Source organism: Artemia franciscana, chromosome 2 (genome assembly GCF_032884065.1).
Source record: "Artemia franciscana chromosome 2, ASM3288406v1, whole genome shotgun sequence".
In the NCBI taxonomy this organism is placed as follows: domain Eukaryota; kingdom Metazoa; phylum Arthropoda; class Branchiopoda; order Anostraca; family Artemiidae; genus Artemia; species Artemia franciscana.
Genome location: NC_088864.1, coordinates 24,253,661 through 24,271,366, shown reverse-complemented (window position 1 = coordinate 24,271,366; position 17,706 = coordinate 24,253,661). Strand labels below are relative to the sequence as shown.

General features: G+C 35.6%; 2 protein-coding genes across 4 annotated transcripts in view; one reads left to right on the top strand and one right to left on the bottom strand.

Moving 5' to 3' along the window:
• LOC136039160 (tyrosine--tRNA ligase, cytoplasmic-like) overlaps positions 1-2,300 on the bottom strand; it is an 82,903-nt gene extending 80,603 nt beyond the window's left edge. Inside the window, exon 1 of the mRNA XM_065722687.1 lies at positions 2,282-2,300. The gene's annotated coding sequence lies outside the window, so the exon portion shown is untranslated. The remainder of the gene's footprint in view (positions 1-2,281) is intronic.
• A 1,893-nt stretch (positions 2,301-4,193) lies between these two features.
• LOC136039139 (xylosyl- and glucuronyltransferase LARGE2s-like) overlaps positions 4,194-17,706 on the top strand; it is a 75,362-nt gene continuing 61,849 nt past the window's right edge. For 2 of the 3 annotated variants that reach the window (XM_065722645.1, XM_065722628.1), the window contains exons 1-2: positions 4,194-4,391; positions 16,331-16,485. In XM_065722645.1, the coding sequence (XP_065578717.1) occupies positions 16,474-16,485 (12 nt within the window). In that variant the 5' untranslated portion in view covers positions 4,194-4,391; positions 16,331-16,473. The remainder of the gene's footprint in view (positions 4,392-16,330; positions 16,486-17,706) is intronic. The other variant, XM_065722636.1, reaches the window with a different exon arrangement.

Genomic DNA, 17,706 nt, shown 5'->3' with positions numbered 1-17,706 from the left:
TGTCTCCACTCCAACATTCGTTTATACATATACCCAACAATAGAGAAAATGGGGTAGGTAAGTAGTAATGCTATTTGGCAGTTGCTGCTAAAGTGTTAGCAGCTTTTGGAATTCTATTTAATTGTGCTATTGGCAGCTTTGGAACTTTGTCCATGCCTGAATATACAAGATTGTGTCTAGAAAAATAATAACTTGCAAGATTAAATTGAATATTACATTACAACTTACCACCATTTTTCTTCATTTTCATCTGATCCTACATCAGTATCCATTATTTCATCAATAAGCAACTGTAGAACTAAATAATGTTGTGCCATTTCTGATGTACCACTGGCAGAGTTCATTGTATGAAGATTTGAAAAAAGCTGTAAAATTGTAAAATCTAAAATTGTTTCTAGCTGAGATAATCTATTGAATTTTTGAAGTTATTTGATATTTAGGATTTTGTAAGATATCTGTTTCAATAATAGTGAGTGTTTTGAAGAGTATCAAGTATTTGAGATGAAAGGAATGCATACAAAGTCTATAGGTTCAGTTATTTTTGTTTTCTACCTATCAAAAGACAACAGTTTTTGAACAGCCATCAGAAGAGAGAAATTTCCCTTCACAGAAAAATCCTAAATCAGCCTTTGAATTTTTATGCACCTATCTCTATGCTATATTTTTCACAAATTTTGGAATATTTGATGGAGGCTGTAAAATTTTGTTCCTTTATTGGGCTTTGAATAAACCATTTTTATCTTGGACTGTGGTCTCAAAGAAAGCCTAAATTTAATTAGAAGCAAATACAGTAAACTGAAAACTGTGTTGTGACTACTCTGCTTTATAAAGGTTAAACTTGGTGAACTGAATATTTCAAATATATGTCATCCACTTTACTCTAAATTAAATCCTACCTGCAAGTTTCTGTTTCTTTCTCTTGTTAAGTTTAGGTCATGGGCCTGATTTGGTTATTAAACAAGTTTCTGAAAATCGTATTGCCCTAACAACAAAATGTTCCATGTTCACAAGTTAATGCCCAAGAAAACATTTTTAATTATCATGAAAAATTGGCATTTTTTATATAGCTTATACCTTTGATCTGATACAAGTTTAACCTATTCATAAGCAAATACTATAAAATTATGCAAATAAATAAAAAAACAAATTCCATGAAAATGAAGACATGAAACCCTTACAATTTTCTATGAATAAGCTGAAATCAGTCAAGTATAAAACAAAACAAAATCTAGGACAAAACCAAAGTCTTTCTGCTATGCTAATTCACAAATGGCACTAATTTACAAAACTGTAAATGGGAGGGGGAAGGCAATGTATTTTGAAAATCTGAGGAGGGGGGTTCCTTGATGGATGTACCAAAATATATATATTTCAATGAAAATTCCCAAAGTATTTTGCCAAATCTATGGGAACTCCTTCTCATTTGATGCAGATCCATTATTAAAAAATCATTTAGTAAGCTCAAATACTTTTCAAGATAGCCTAGTGAAAAGGCCATCATTTGGAAATTTTAACTAGCCTAGTTTAAAATTCTAACCTTAACAGTTCAACTGAATGTAAGAAAGTGATAGGCCTAAGCCAAATAGTTTCAATAATCAACACTACTGTATGCTATCTCAGACACTAATGCACTGAAATTAATATAGAAACAGGATATTTAAACCAAATCTAGGTTAATGCCCACAGATTTATTGCAAAATTAATACCTTTCCATAATGAATTTGGCATTAAGTTATTTATGCAGCATTCTGCTTTTCTTTTTGTGAACAATGTAGGTCAATTTTATACAGTGGGTTAAATTTAAAATATAGGTTAGGCTAGCTTAATCAATCAGGAAACAATGCAGAAAAAATAATTGTGGTAAAATTCTAGTTTAGCTACTGTTTGCTATCTTGGCAAGAGGTTACGTTATTCAAACTATACCCAAGACAAACAAGTTTAAACATGCAACTAGCCTAGAATATCCTATTCATACACCCCTAGAGTGTAGGCTATCTAATTTTTTTTATTTCAAGATCAGTTCCAAAATATTCTAAGAGTTTCCTCTACTGGTCGGTGGCCTTAGCTACAATATTTACAAGGACTTGTGCACAGGAAGTTATTCTAAATTCAGACTAAATGAGTCTAAAACAAATGTTTTATCAAAATCTTGGTCGTAGTATTTTTTCTATCTGAATAAGACCTTAGTTACTTCAAAAGCCGTTCCTGGTGAATGTAAAATTCAAGTAACTTCTCTAGTTACTTTAAAGTTACTTGATTTTTCACCTGGAACACCCTCTCTTTTGAAACTTCAGACAAAATTCTAGAATGGATCTATTTCTTGCGTGAAGGGGGAATGGTGCGTACGTTATTGTGCAACGCTATCGACATTCTAAGAAAAATTATACTAGTTTTCCAACTAAAATTGCTCCTAAGCTATTTTACTAAAGGATAAATTTTGTCTCAATTCTTTAAAAGAGACTCCTGAAACCCAAGATTTATTTAATGAGAATAATAAGTAGCTTTTTTTAAGTGCCAAAAACTGTGGCCTAAGGATCGAGGTGTTGATCAAGGGGCAACCCTTCTCATATTAGTCCCCGAAGCCGCGCCGAATAAAAACTCGGCGGTGGCATAGAGAATTTATGTCGGCGGCGGCACGCCACCTATTTTTCGGTGTTTTCGCAATTTTTAAGGCATTTTTCAGTAACTTTTTTAATTTTTTTTGGAATTTTTAATACTGTCTTTTTAGAAATTGTTAGCGTTTTTCACAATATCTATAAGCCCTGAATTATCCTTCTTTCATCGTTACCTAGTTATATAATATCTTGTCCGAGTGTTTGGGCAGTGTTCATACATTGGCTACTTAGATCTGCAATATTCGCCTTACGACATGACTTTGCAAAAACTAGTGGAGGTTTCTAGATCGTGAGATTTACGCTTAACTCAGCAAGCGGTAGACTAGAAAATATGAGTGTAGGACTATTCATAAGATTGAGAGTTTGGAATCTGTGTTCAAATACCAAATACCCTTTAACACTGAATGTATATAATAATAACAAAGAAAAGAAAAAAAGATCGATTGTTGCTGAGTGCAAAAGCTCAAATTATTCCTTTGAAAGCTTTGACTATCTTGTAATTATCACGTATAAAAATGAGCTTGTTCACGCGATGTGGAGCTAACCTCGAATGGCTCGAACGTTTGGTAGTGACTAATCGCTAAATTCAACGTAAAATCGCTGAAAATCGCCCAGAGATGGCACAGACAATAGAATGTTCGTAGTTACAGCTGTACTCACTTGGATAAACTATATAGGACTAAATAAAAATCGGCAACAGTTATTCATCGGTGGACCGCCGCCGCCGAACCTCACGGCGGCGCGCCAGCCGCCGTCATATTTTCGGTGGCGGCCCGTTGAGTTATTTTCGGCGCGGCTTCGGGGACTATCTCATATGCGTAATAATTTCTGTTCGTTTTAGGTTTTAATGTCGCTCCCTATTTGCAGTTAGACAAAAACTCAAATTTTTAGTTTAATGTATGAATGTTTTCGAATTAATGCATTTTTTTTTTGTTTTGGCTCACCGCACATGAATAATTAAAACGAAATTTGTATATTATTTTTTTTTGGCTAAAGAACTTTTTCGTAGTTTTGATCGGACTATTTTGATAAAGAAAGATGAGAAAAGGGGCCTAGTTACTTTTGAATTTTTGGCTACTTAAAAAGGCAACTATAACTTTTCATTTTTTTCGAACGTTTTCAATAGTAAAATAGTTAAATAGTTGTAATTATTAACAATACTTTAGCGTGAAGAGCGAGCTGTTGAGGAGGAGGCGAACCCCCTTATATGCAGAATAATTTTTGTTTGTTTTAAGTTTTAATGCTGCTCCTTACTTCTAATTGAAAAAACTTTTTATTTATCTTCTCACTGTTTTTTTAATAATGCTAGAAAATCCTGCGGTCCGTAAATGGAAATTCTCTTCCATCGTGACGAATTCCTTTGGAAAGATTCTCCCACGTAGCCCACTCACCCAGGAGCTTCGGAAAAGGCCAAAAGCTTTGAGATAAACTTTTCAAAAATATCAAGGGAAATAATTAATCAAATTCGAATTCATTTTGCCAACCCTCCCCTTTGAAAAATCCGAATCAGATGAAAATCCAAATCCTAACATGGACGGCAGAAAAGGGACAGTTTGTATATTTTTTGGCAAAAATTTGAAATAATTCGCACATGATACTGAGCTCACAAGAAGAGGCATTAATCATTTGTATTGAAAGCCTCATATTCATACAAAATTTCAGTCCCTTCAGGCTTTGGTAATGTCTTCAAAAGAGTGCCCAGAAGAAGACGACCTGGTGTTAAAAGCTTAATACTTATTTTTCTTCTTGGTCTCTTTTTGTTAGCATTGACTCTGGGTAAGTTACCATTATTTGTGGGAAGACTAAGCCTAACCTCATAATGGCTTTATTCTCAGTAATAGTCTGATGCTGGGCTGGGCCTCTTCTGGATTAAACTCTGGAATATGATAACTAAAGACTACCCAATTAGGCCAAAGTACAACAATAGCCCCAGTAGCCTAGCCTACTCAGACAGTGCTCAATCTTGATTGTATGTTTTGAATAAAATTGACTCCATATGAGCATAGACAGTAGGCTATAGTAGATTTGGGGACAATTCTACTGCCTTACATAGTGACAAGGTTAATCTGCTACTTGATGTCTTTTTAGGCTGTTAATTTAGAAAATTTTGGTTCATTCCAAGCTTTAAAATAGAAAACTATGCTGCAAAGCAGCATAGTTTTCATACTATAGTATTTAGAAATACTAATTTTAGAAGCTCATCCATTTCTGGTTGACTCTCCTTCTCCATGGGACAAACTAAAAATGCATATAACAGGCAGGATTTTGAAGTAGAGGGATAATCTGGGATTGTACAATATGAATGAACTTATATTTTAAGTGCTAATTCTAGCTATCACTGGTAATTTCTGAATAGTAGGAAGTTGAAAGATAATTGAAATATTCATGTATCCATTAATGTTAATATCCAAGATAAGCTAGCCAGCTGTTTTTACAGGTAACATTACCTATAGAGCAAAGCATGTTTTTCCATGAGCCTTGTGGGTAGTGGGGTGAAGTCTGCATTTTATATTTATAAAATAAATAAAGAATACAGACCTTGCCCCACTGCCTGCAAGGCTCATGGACTAATACAATTTGCTCTATAGGTAATGTTACCTGTAAGCAAGCCCACTTTACACATTTTTAGTTTGTCCCATGGAGGAGGAGGATCAACCAGAAATGAATATGCTTCTAGAATTAGCATTTTTAAGTGCTATAGTATGGAAACTATGCTGCAAATTTATGTATACAATCACCAAATGTTTTTATGCAAACAAGTTTTTCAAAGAAAAGTAAAGAGCTCCAGTAAGCAAAAATTAACAGAAATAAGGTCAAATAACAGGTAAAGTTTATATTAGCAGACTGATCAGGTAATTAAGACATAACCTTACCTCTGTAGTCACAGTTCCATCCTGAAACCAAATCTACAATTCATTTGCATCAGAAATTAACTTTACCACCACCTCCCTAATGTGCAAATATATACCATGAGTTGGCATGTAAGGGATAGGGGTTGAAGATTATTTCTGACACAAATGAATGTTAAATTTGGATTCAGGGTGCAATCCTGACTATAGATGTATGTTTAATTCTTAACTATCTGAATGTTCTATTAATATAAACCTTACCCCAAATAACCTCCCAAGGATAAAACTAACACAAATTACAATAAATAGCCAAGTCAAAATCTAAACAAATAAAATTAACATAAGTAGGGCTGACATCCCCCATGCCTTCTTAAGACCAGGACTTATTTTGTACTTTAATAAAAAAAAAACATGGATTGTCAGTTTAATATCCATATACTGATGTTTATTTCTTAAAGTTTTATAATTTTTATTAATTAAACTAAAAAAGTGAAACATTTTAAATATACTTTGTTTTCAGTAAAGTGCAAATTAAGTTCTGTTTTTTTTTTCTGATTTTTGGTATGTTCTGATTTTTGGGAATTATCCTTATGGACTTACAAACTGAATTTTAGAAATTGATTTGGCTTCTAATGGTTCTAACAAAATTCCCCTCCCCTACTCCCCCAAAGAGAGCAGATCTGTTCCAGTTACGTCAATCACATATCTAACACTTGTGCTCATTTTTTTCCACCAAATTTCATCCCAACCCCTCCACTTCAAGTGTTTTCCAAGATTTTAGGCTCCCTCCAATTCCCCCTAATGTCACTGGATCCAGTCAGGATTTAAAATAAGAGCTCTGAGACACAATATCCTTCTAAATATCAAATTTCATTAAGATCTGATTTTTCTAAAATACCTTATTTTTTCTAATTTTTCAGAATTAACCATCCCCCCACTCCCCCCAGATGATAAATACCAATATCCTTGGCAAATACAAAGTGCTATAAAAAAAAAACAACATAAAAATAACCATTTGTAGCTCAATGAACTTACAATATTCACAATAAAATACTTATTTGACATTTGTGTACTTGTTTTCTTGTTTCTCAATTTCTGAAGATTCTTTCCTCTCTTATTATTAAGATATTGCAGCCACAATAGGTTGACACCAAGAGAGGTGAATAACCTTGGAGTCAGGGTAGACAATCAGCTGAGGTTCTATCCAACCCTCTAGTCTGTTGCATAGGGAGAAGTCTTGGTACCATCAAAAGAACATTTGTCAGCTGCAACCCAAATGTAAAAAGAAGTTTTACAACTCCATGTTGCATTCTGCACTTAAGATTGGTATGACACTGACCTCCCCACAATTCAAGGGAGATAGCAATTTCTTGAAAATCCCCAGTTACTACTACTACTACTACTACTAATAACTCACCACTGCACTAAGATGTTTGAGGCCAACACAGCTTTGCACACTCCTCCTCCAACCAAATCTATTCAAGGCCTTCCTCTTTACACACTCCAAGGAAGTTCCCATTTCCTTTAAATTTTTATTTATGACATCCTTCCACCCCAGACAAGGATGACCTGCTTTCCATTTAGGCCTAGACAGGTGGCCAAAAACGTCAATCTTTGGCAATCTGTCATCCTTCATCTACAGAATGTGGCCTTGCCATCTCAACTTTTCTTTTACTATAGCTCTAGAAAGCAGGATTGAACCACATTTTCATACAACCTACTGTTTGAAATATGGTCAGTCAGCCAGGTACCCAGAACAATCTAGGCAATTTCTCTGGATAATATCTAGAAAAATTTCCGTGTGCATTTTGGAGCATTCATGCTTCAGAATCATAGTTGACCACCATCCTCACTGTAGCTTCCATTATTCTAATCTTGGTTTGTGGACTTAACTTCCTATTCTTTCAAGCTTTTCTTAAATGTGAAAAACACCCTGACCCTTGGCTATTCTACTTTTAACATCTTCACCACTCCCACCAGCTTTACCAATAATGCTACCAAGGTAAGTGAAACTGCCAACCTGATCAATCTTTTTGTTACCTAACATCACCTTTTTGTCTTCACTTATTCCTAGCCTCAGTGACTTAGTCTTCTTAACATTAATTTTCAAACCTATTTTAGCACCCTGAACTTGCAAAACCTCTAAAAGTTCATTCGTTTTGCCCAAACTTTCATCTAACATGCTTAAATGATCAGCATAATATAAGTCCAGGTGAGTTTTTCCTCCCCATTTGACTCTGTGGTCCCAATTGCCATTCCTATGCTCCTTAAGACAAAGTCCATCAAAGTGATCCATATAAAGGGGGATAGAACACAACCATGCTAACTCCTGATTTAATACAAAACCAGCTGCTAATCTCATTTCCCACCATAACTGCAGCAGTATTATTCTCATACATAGCACAAGTCACTTTAATGTATTTTTCTGGTTTGCCATATAAGGATACAACCTTTGCTAAAGCTCTTCTATCAACATAATTGAATGCTTGCTCATAACCTGTAAATTTGAGAACCAAAGGTGTTTGACAACAAAGGCACTTCTCAATTATTAACCTAAGAGTGAAATTTGGTCAACACATCCTCTACCTTTTCTAAAACCGCATTGTTCTTCCCTTAAAACTTTGTCTACAGCATGTCTCAGTCTAAAAAGTATCAAGTAATTTTATACCTACAGACACCAGACTATTGCCTCTATAATTACGACACTCACTCTTGTCACCTTTCTTATACAGCGGTTTAATTAAGGTGTTCCTAAAATCATTAGGTACTTCACCTTTTTCAAAAATCATATTCATAATCTTCAGTAGCTTATTCCTAACCTCAGAGCCACTATATTTAAGAAACTCATTTATCACACTATCAGCACCTGGAGCCTTATTATTTTTTAATCCTTTTAGTATTGTTGCTAATTCCTCCTCACAAAACAAATATTCCTTCATATCCAAGGTATCACAAACTTTTTTATTTTCATCTATATCCCATCCTGCAAATGCATCTTGGTTTAGTGCATTCTCAAAATGTTCCACCCATCTCTCTTTAACTCTATCCTTGTGACTCCATTTCTATCTTTAACTGGGACAAGTCTGGATTGAATACTCCCTTTAAATTTATTAAAAAAAACAAGTTTTTTTAACTGAAAGTAAGGAGCAACATTAAAACTTAAAACGAACAGAAATTAATTCCTATATGAAAGGGGCTGCTTCCTCATCAACGCCCCGCTCTTTACGCTGAAGTTTGACTCTTTCTCTCAACTCTTCTTTTTAAAACAGTACAAACTTTAGCGTAAAGAGCGGGGCGTTGATGAGGAAGTAGCCCCTTTCATATATGAAGTAATTTCTGTTCGTTTTAAGTTTTAATGTTGCTCCTTACTTTCAGTTAAAAAAACTTGTTTTTTTGTATTTAATTTCTGAGCGTTTTTGAATCATGTTTTGATTTTGGCTCTCTGCAGAAGAATAATTAAAACGAAATTTGCATATCTTTTTTTTGCTAAATGGCTTTCTCATAGTTTTGATCGAATGATTTTGAGAAAAAAAGAGCAGGGAGGAAGCCTAGTTGCCCTTCAATTTTTTGGTTAATTAAAAAGGCAACTAGAACTTTTAATTTTTTACAAATCTTTTTATTAGTAAAAGGTATATGTAACTTATAAATTAGCTTACGTAAAGAACTTTTGTATTCTCATGTGTTTTATTCTTGCATATATGAGGGGGTTCGCCCCCTCCTCAGTACCTCGCTCTTTACACTAAAGCTTAAATTTTTTCCCAATTCATTAAGAATGACCCCTGAATCACAAAAGCCATAGAATAAATAGTTGAAATTACTAAAAATACTTTAGCATAAAGAGCAAGGTATTAGGAGATGAGCCCCTCATATGGGTAATAATTTCTATTCGTTTTAAGTTTTAATGCTGCTCCTTGCTTCCAGCTGAAAAAACTTTTTCATATTTATTTTTTCATTGTTTTTTTTTTTTTTTAAATAATGCTAGTAAATCCTGTGCTCCCTTCATGGGAATTTTCTTCCCCCATGACAAATTCCTCGATGGAAAGTTCCCCCAGCATATCCCTCTCTTCTCAACCCCTCCCCCCAACCAAAAAATCCTCCTGAAAACGCCTGTACACTTCCCAATAACCATTGCTAAATATAAGCCCTGGTCAAAGTTTGTAACTTGTAGCCCCTCCCATAGGGACTGTAGGGGAGTAAGTCGTCCCCAAAGACAAGGTTATAAGGTTTTTCGACTACGTTGAATAAAATGGCTATGTCAGAATTTTGATCCGTTGACTTTGAGAAAATAATTAGTGTGGGAGGGGGCCTAGGTGCCATCCAATTTTTTTTGTCACTTAAAAAGGGCACTAGACCTTTTCATTTCCGTTAGAATGAGCCCTCTCGCAACATTCTAGGACAACTGGGTTGATACGATCACCACTGGAAAAAAAAAACAAATAAACATGCATCCGTGATCTGCCTTCTGGCAAAAAATACAAAATTCCACTTTTTTGTAGATAGGAGCTTGGAACGTCTACAGTAGAGTTCTCTGATACGCTGAATGTGATGGTGTGATTTTCGTTAAGATTCTATGACTTTTATGGGGTATTTTCCTCTATTTTCTAAAATAAGGCATATTTTCTCAGGTTTGTAACTTTTGATGGGTAAGACTAAACTTGATGAAACTTATATTTTTAAAATCAGCATTAAAATGCGATTATTTTGATATAGCTATTGGTATCAAAATTCCGGTTTTTAGAGTTTTGGCTACTATTGAGGTCACTCCTTACTACAGTTTGTTACCACAAAATGTATGATTAACATGTCAGTATAATATTTTACTATTATGCTGTCTAGCTGTGTCTTCCTGATCCTCAGCAATTTTATTTATGCCTCCACTTCACAACTCCTTAGTTCATATTTTCTTGCTTTCTCCACTTTCTTTGCATTCATTCAGTTTTCATATGATCAATCACTCAGATAACTCTTGTACAAACCCCTTCTACTCTCTATTAAACATATAGCTTTTTTTATGGCACTTGGTATTTACCAAGCAACATATAGCAATTGCAAATTCTGATGGTCTGTTGGTCTGTCTGTCAGTCCTGGTTTTGCTAGTTTAGGCACTTCCAGATAAGCTAGGATGATGAAATTTGGCAGGTGTATTAGGGACCAGACCAGATTAAATTAGAACTATTCGTTTCCCTGATTCGACCATCTGGGGGATGGGAATGGGGGGACGGTTAATTCAGAAAAATTCAAAAAAGGAGGTATTTTTAACTTTCAAACAGGTGATTGGGCCGTAGTGAAATTCGATATTTAGTAGGATATTGTGTCTCAGAGCTCTTATTTTAAATCCCGGTTGGGTCTGGTGACAATAGGAGGAGTTGGAGGGGGAAACACAAAATCTTGGAAAACGCTTAGAGTGGAGGGATTGGGATGAAACTTGGTGGGGGAAAATGAGCAAAAGTGTTAGATACATGATTGATATAACCGGAACAGATCCGCTCTCTTTGGGGGAGTAGGGGGAGGGGATGAAATCTAAAAAATAAGAAAAAATGAGGTATTTTTAACTTACAAAGGAGTGATTGGATCTTAATGAAATTTCATATCTAGAATGATCTCGTGACTTAGATCTCTCATTTTAAGTCCCGACCGAATCCAGTGTTATTGGGGGGAGCTGGGGTACTGGAAATCTTGGGAAACACTTAAAGCAGAGAGATCAGGATGAAACTTGGTGGGAAGAATAAGCACAAGTCCAAGGTACATGGCTGACATAAACGGACCGGATCTGCTCTCTTTGGGGGAGTTGGGGGGGGGGGTAGTTGAGAAAAATTAGAAAATATGTTGTATTTTTAACTTACAAACAGGTGATCAGATCTTAATTCAGTTTGATATTTATAAGGATGATTCAGAGCTCTCATTTTAACTCTTGACTAGATCTGGTGGCATTGAGGGGATTTGGAGGGGGAAACAGGAAATCTTGGAAAATGTGAAAATTGAGGTATCTTTATCTTATGAATGGGTGATTGGGTCTTAATGAAACTTGATATATAGAAAGATCGTATGCCTCAGATGCTCCATTTTCAATTCGATTCGGATCTGGGACATAAGGGGACTGGAGGGGGAAACAGAAATCTTGGAAACTGGAAATCTTGGAAATGCTTAGAGTGGAAAAATTGGGATGAAATTTGCTGTTAAGAATAATCACAAGTTCTAGATACGTGATTGACATAATTGGAACGGACCTGCTCTCTTTGGGGGAGTTGTGGGGTGTTAATTCAGAAAAAAACTAGAAAAATTAAGGGATTTTTAACTTAAGAATGGGGGACCGGATCTTAATGAAATTTGTTATTTAGAAGGGAATCATGTCTCAGAGCTCTCATTTTGAAATCCCAACCAGATCTGGTGAAATTGGGGGGAGTTGGAGGGGAGAACCGGAAATCTTAAAAACGCTTAGAGTGGAGAGATCAGGATGAAACTTGGTGGGTAGAATAAGTAAATTTCGTAGATACGTGATTGAGGTAACCGGACTGGATCCACTCTCTTTTGGGGAGTTAGGGGGGGGGGGGTCCTTTGTTTTGGTGAGTTTGGTGCTTTTGGATGTTCTATGATGATGAAAATTGGTAGGTGTGTCAGAGACCTGCACAAATTGACTTGATAAAGTTGTTTTCCTCTATTTGACCATCTGGAGGGCTGAAACGGAAGAAAATGAGGTATTTTTAACTTATGAGTGGGTGATCAGATCTTAGTGAATTTTGATATTTAGAAGAACCTTGTGTCTCAGAGCACTTATTTTAAATCCCAGCCAGCATTAGGCCTCTGATTTTCCTTTCAAATCAATCTATTGATTCTTAGAATTTTGCTAGAGCACATACCATATGACCTTGGCTCTTTTAACCTTGTCACAAGTGCTATATGAGCTCTTAGCTCTTGTTTTAATATTCCTTGCTCCAGTCTTAATTTTCTCCCCTAAGACACTGTCAGCAACTTCACAAATTTTTTTCTAAAATTATTCCATCCATCTTCCACATTTCCAGATTTTATGCCAGCAAAATACAATGTAGCCTAAGAACCCTCTCTTGCTATGAGAGGCTTGTAGCATCACAAATTTTGACTCTTACCTACCATAGAAAAAAAAGTCATGTCATCATAACATTCAAGCACCTGCAAGTCAATTCCACGTGAAGCCTTCTCCTCCATCAAACCCAACCAGAGAATCTATGGGAAAATTTCTCAACAAACCAATAACTACTGAGAACATTGCCATTTTTAACCTGACCATATTATTCTGCCTTGGAACACCCTAAGAAATCAAACCATCCTATCTCAAACCCTTGATTCATTCAAGTGAGGTTTAGACAAGGACCAAGGGAGCAGAAAGAGTGGCATCTACTCTGGAATTTCACAGTGTCCTCAGCCAAACTTTTCAAGTCAACAGTGGTAGTCATTCCGCAAGGAGCAATCCTTCTATGACTGCATTATGAACTTTAAGGTGATCCAAGATATTTTATGCTTCAGGAGCATCTCCTCAAGTTCTTATCTTGTATAGTCTAAACTCATCTTCATCTTCAAAAAAGAACATATTTTTCTTCAGTTTTTCTTTGGGTCTTATTTTGCTTGATTCTAGGTTTTAAATATGCAATTGTGAATACTTTTGTAGGATTGTGGACTGTATTAAGGTTGTTTTTTTTTTCAATTTAAGACCCATTTTACACATTCTTTAAATCTTTTAAGTAAAGATTTTGCACAGCTATTAGACTCAAAATACTCTCTTTGAGCCTTTTGTTTACTGCAGAAATGTTTCTGAAATCTATACTATTATAACACAAACTTTGTAAGTTTATTGGATGGCAATAATCTGTAGAGATAAAAGTGGTTGAGATGCTTTTAGACCTTCCCTGTGCCTAGTTTAGGCTCTGGCAAAATTCCTGAAAGTTTTGATCACTTGAATAAAAATAGCAAATTAAATTTAGTCCAATTTTAATTTCGTTCACTTTAATCTGAGTTAGCCCAAACAACCCTCTTGCAGAATTTTACCTGAACTTAGTATGAACACACAGAATATCCCAACTTTTTCTTGTTGTTTAACCTAGGGCTACATCCAAGCATTAGGAAGTGGAGGGGAGTTGTGTGTAATAATGGCAGGAATGGTTATCATATTTGTAAATAAGATTGAATAATAAACCAAACAGTCAAAATGTCTAACAGCAAAAGAATGGATGGAGTTAAGGTTTCGTTATGTAAATGAGTGTGTAGGAAAATTACAATTAATTTGAATGCTTTTTATGAGGTATTCATGTTTCATTTCTTTGGTATCTAATTTCTATGTTACAAGAAAATATTGTCTTATAATAAGACAGACACTATTTCCTAGCTATATTTAGTTTTTATCTGTGCTGTTAAAAAATGGACTTTTAGCAGTTTATTTGCATGCTTTATTTGATAGTAGTCTGTAAGAAAAAGGGATAAATCAAGCACTTCTTTTCTGATAGTTTGAAACAACCTTTCCTATAACCTAATATAGACTAATCATTCTAGATGTGCGTCTTGTTTTCATTTTGCAAAAGTGTTTAACTGTGTAAACAAAACCATCAAAAATATATGTGTAGACCAAATTAGAGCACCAGGAGATGTTTTGAAGTCCCTATTTTTATACCTTCCTAGCACATATAGATTACTTGTAAAGGTGATGGTATTTTTTCTATCGTAGGAAGGGGTGGAATTAGGATACTAAAAATTTTAGAAATAGATCTACTCTTAAATAACAGCTCAGGAAGGTTTTACATAGTATGTACTTCCACCCATTCTCTCTCCAAAGGGCACTGACTTTTAATAAACTTGGAAAAACTGTGTGCCATAAAAGTAAAATTTTCAAAAATAGACAAAAAGTATAACTAAGGCTCAAGGTAATTAGTTTTGGGCGTCATGCATTTCCTAAAGCATGATTTATTGGGTATTAAAGAAATGATGAATAAGGGCGGGTTTTAGAAATAGGTGCAACAAATAAAGAATATATCTTCAATTTGAAAAGAAATCCTAATTTGTTTTAAAAGTCTACTGAAATCATTGGAGTTGTTTTTGAAAACCTAAAATAAAAGAAAAGGAGGTTCCAGCCAAAATTAAGGAAAAAGTTGTGTTGGCCAAACTTAAGACAGGTATGCACATATTCACATTTATTGGCTTTGCTTCTGTCAATCTCTTTTTTTGACTAATAATTTAAGAAACCATTCCAAAGCCAGATAAAACCGAAATACAGAGTTCCAGGTTTCTAAAAGACTAAAATACATGTCTTACATGCATTCTTATAATGCTTACATATAGGCAAGGAGTTGGAGTAGACTTTTGAAGACACTTTCTGAGGCTATAATGAAGTTGCGGCATCCCCTGTAGTCTAGTGAAGAATCAATTCTAGCCCACAGGAGCTGAAAATTCACAAGCATTCACATTACCAACTTACTAACTGTGTGAAAAAAACATGACAAATCTGGTTTAGTATAGGTCCTTCAAGGGTCTTTATCGGTACCACTTTTATTCCTAAATGGTTAATGACATCAGCAATTATATCAATCAAAGATGGAAATATTTGTACCTATTATTGCTCCTCATAATTTATTTTGGCTTATTTAAAATGCCTCGTGAATTTTCTGATCATGTTGCAGATGAAGCTAAAAACGTAAACATAAAAATGAATACTTGTAAATTAAACATCTTCAATAACAAATTTTTCAATTCTACCACTCTCTCTTTCTTTTCAGACACTACTCAACCTGAAATGCTAGTGAATCTTACTGAACTCTATGGTATTACAATATCCAATGATTTCAAGTTAGTTTCACATTTTTTAGACGTTCTTGATTTAGCTTTTTGTAATTCAAACATCTAAGGCACCCCTCCCCCCGTGTATCCCCGTCCTTTGTTATGCTGTTATTGAAATGTGCATCTCCAGTCAGGTTTCAGCATTTTCCTAAAGAATTGAGGGATAAGATCAATTCTATTCAGAAGCGTTCTCTCAGGAATATTTCCAGGAAGAGTAAGCTCCATTTACGGCGTGTGTTCATGAAAATTTAGGGGGAGGGGACAAAATGTGTTTCTAGAATTCTAGGGGGGATCATATAGTCTTTTTTTAAGTAAAAAAAGCCCGAAAGGTTTTTTTTTCAATGAAAACACCCGCCAATAAAGGTACTTATCAAAGATTATGAGGGGCATACATTCCTGCCACTCCTCCGTTTGATACCACTAAGTTCCACGCTCCCTTTTCCTAGAAACCTCATGTTTTACTGCTCCTAAAACGAAGATGTGACGGCATTGGCTTTTGTTTTATTGAATCCGCTACCATTAACACAATGATCAGATGTGGCCACTGTTTTGCAATCTTACCTTTCGTAGTTACCCTTCTGAATTATAAAAAAATGATTTGAATCACTCATCCAATGGCGTCAATTTACGAGAATGTAGGGGAAGGGACAACATATATTTTTCAAAATCTAAAGAGAGGAGTTTATCTTTTTATCAAACTTTTCGGCAAAATTACAAGCAAAAGGATTTTTATTTTCTTAGAAAATGCTCTCAAAAGGGTATTTTCCCAAATCTGGAGGGAAAAATCTCCCCCCTCTGTCCTCTTGACGCCACTGCATCTTTTCAGAGTTGTTCCTAGGGTTGGTGGTGTCCAGGTGAAATTTATTACAGTACCCCACTACCTTCTCAAATATCAGAAATAAAAGTGAAAAATTTTATCAAACCAGGCAATCCCCCAGTCATAGCGCACCTCCTGGCTGCAGCGCTAAATCCTTATGGAGAGGTACCAAAGAAATTCTGAAAGTCCGAAATATCCCCACTAGAGACATAAGCCGTTCAAATATTGTATCCATTTTTTGTCACTTTCAGGTACTTTTCCTTACGAGAATGATGCGTCGCATAATCTCAAGGCAGAACTTGCAAAAACCAGGCACCAGCTCTTTGCAGCCAGAGCAGAGATTGTTAGTCTTTCCAAACTAAGGAATTTTAACAGTTCAACTATTCAAAATAAGATGTGCCAAACTGTAAGTTGGAGCCAAAAGCTAAATGATTCTGTCTATGAAAGTACTTCTTGTGTTGTATGTTTCTTTTTTTTACTATGGTTTTACAAAATTTTTAGGAAATCCGTTTAAGGGCATATATCTTCAAAGCAATGACTTTTATAGAAATCTGTAGTGGGGTAGCTGTGTAGTTTTGGGTGGCCCATTGTGGTCATGCCTCCCCTCCCCACTACTGCAAATTAAAAATCGTAAGGTGTGTGCTACAAAGGGGAGAATAGCTTCCAACCTTTCACGTCAATTTCCAGGCATTTTGAAGCTGCACGGCGATGCTAATTTTTTTTATTGAGTGACTGATGTGGTTTCTACGGTGGGTCTGTCTGTACTATTCTGTAACCTGACCAGAGTCTCTCGCAAGAGGCAATGGTAACACCAATTATTGAGATTTTTACAGCTACTTCTGTAAGCACCAACTTTGCAAATAAAAACGGCCCAATAACAAGCTGCCCATTCGACAGCTATTGCAGTCTCAAAGTACACTGATTTAGGAAATGGACCACTTTTGGAGATGTAGCTACAGAGTCCTGTGTTCAAGACCCCAACAAAGTCAACTTAAGATCTTTCGTTAAATGAATCACCATCCTTCCGAAATTAGTAGGAAAATTTAGCAAGCTCATTGATTCGACTTATTGCATCTGTAAACTCATCCTGTGTCAGTGGGTTTGCGCCAAAAAGCGGAGCAAGTAGAATAGCTGCAGCCAGGGTGGGATCATAAGCAAATATCATCCTATTTTCTAGGTATCTGTGGATTTTCCTTTCCTCGGCCTTTGAGACTGGTAAAAACGGTACAGTCTCCTGAAATGCTGTTGTAGTAAATTGTAGTACAGGATGTCACACGAAGCAAGAGCTTCCTCTCCTTCTAAGAAGTGGCCTCCAAGTGAAATTGGCTTCAAAAATTTCAGACAGGCTGTTAATTGATTCAGTTTCACATAATCGGAAAGTACTTTTCTTATATCCTGAATTTATATCTCATCTTCTATCGATTGACATAGACCATAAAGATTCCCATGACTCTTTCGTGAAGCGCATAGATCGGTAGATAGATCCCCAGCGAGTTTTGGTAGGTAGTTCTGGGCTGATAGTTCTGCCAAGAAGTGGAATCTGCTTTTCGTTAAAACAACCTGAGCCATGTGATGAGACCTGACAAATGTGATGTCCTTAAAGATATTATTGACACACTGGTTTAAG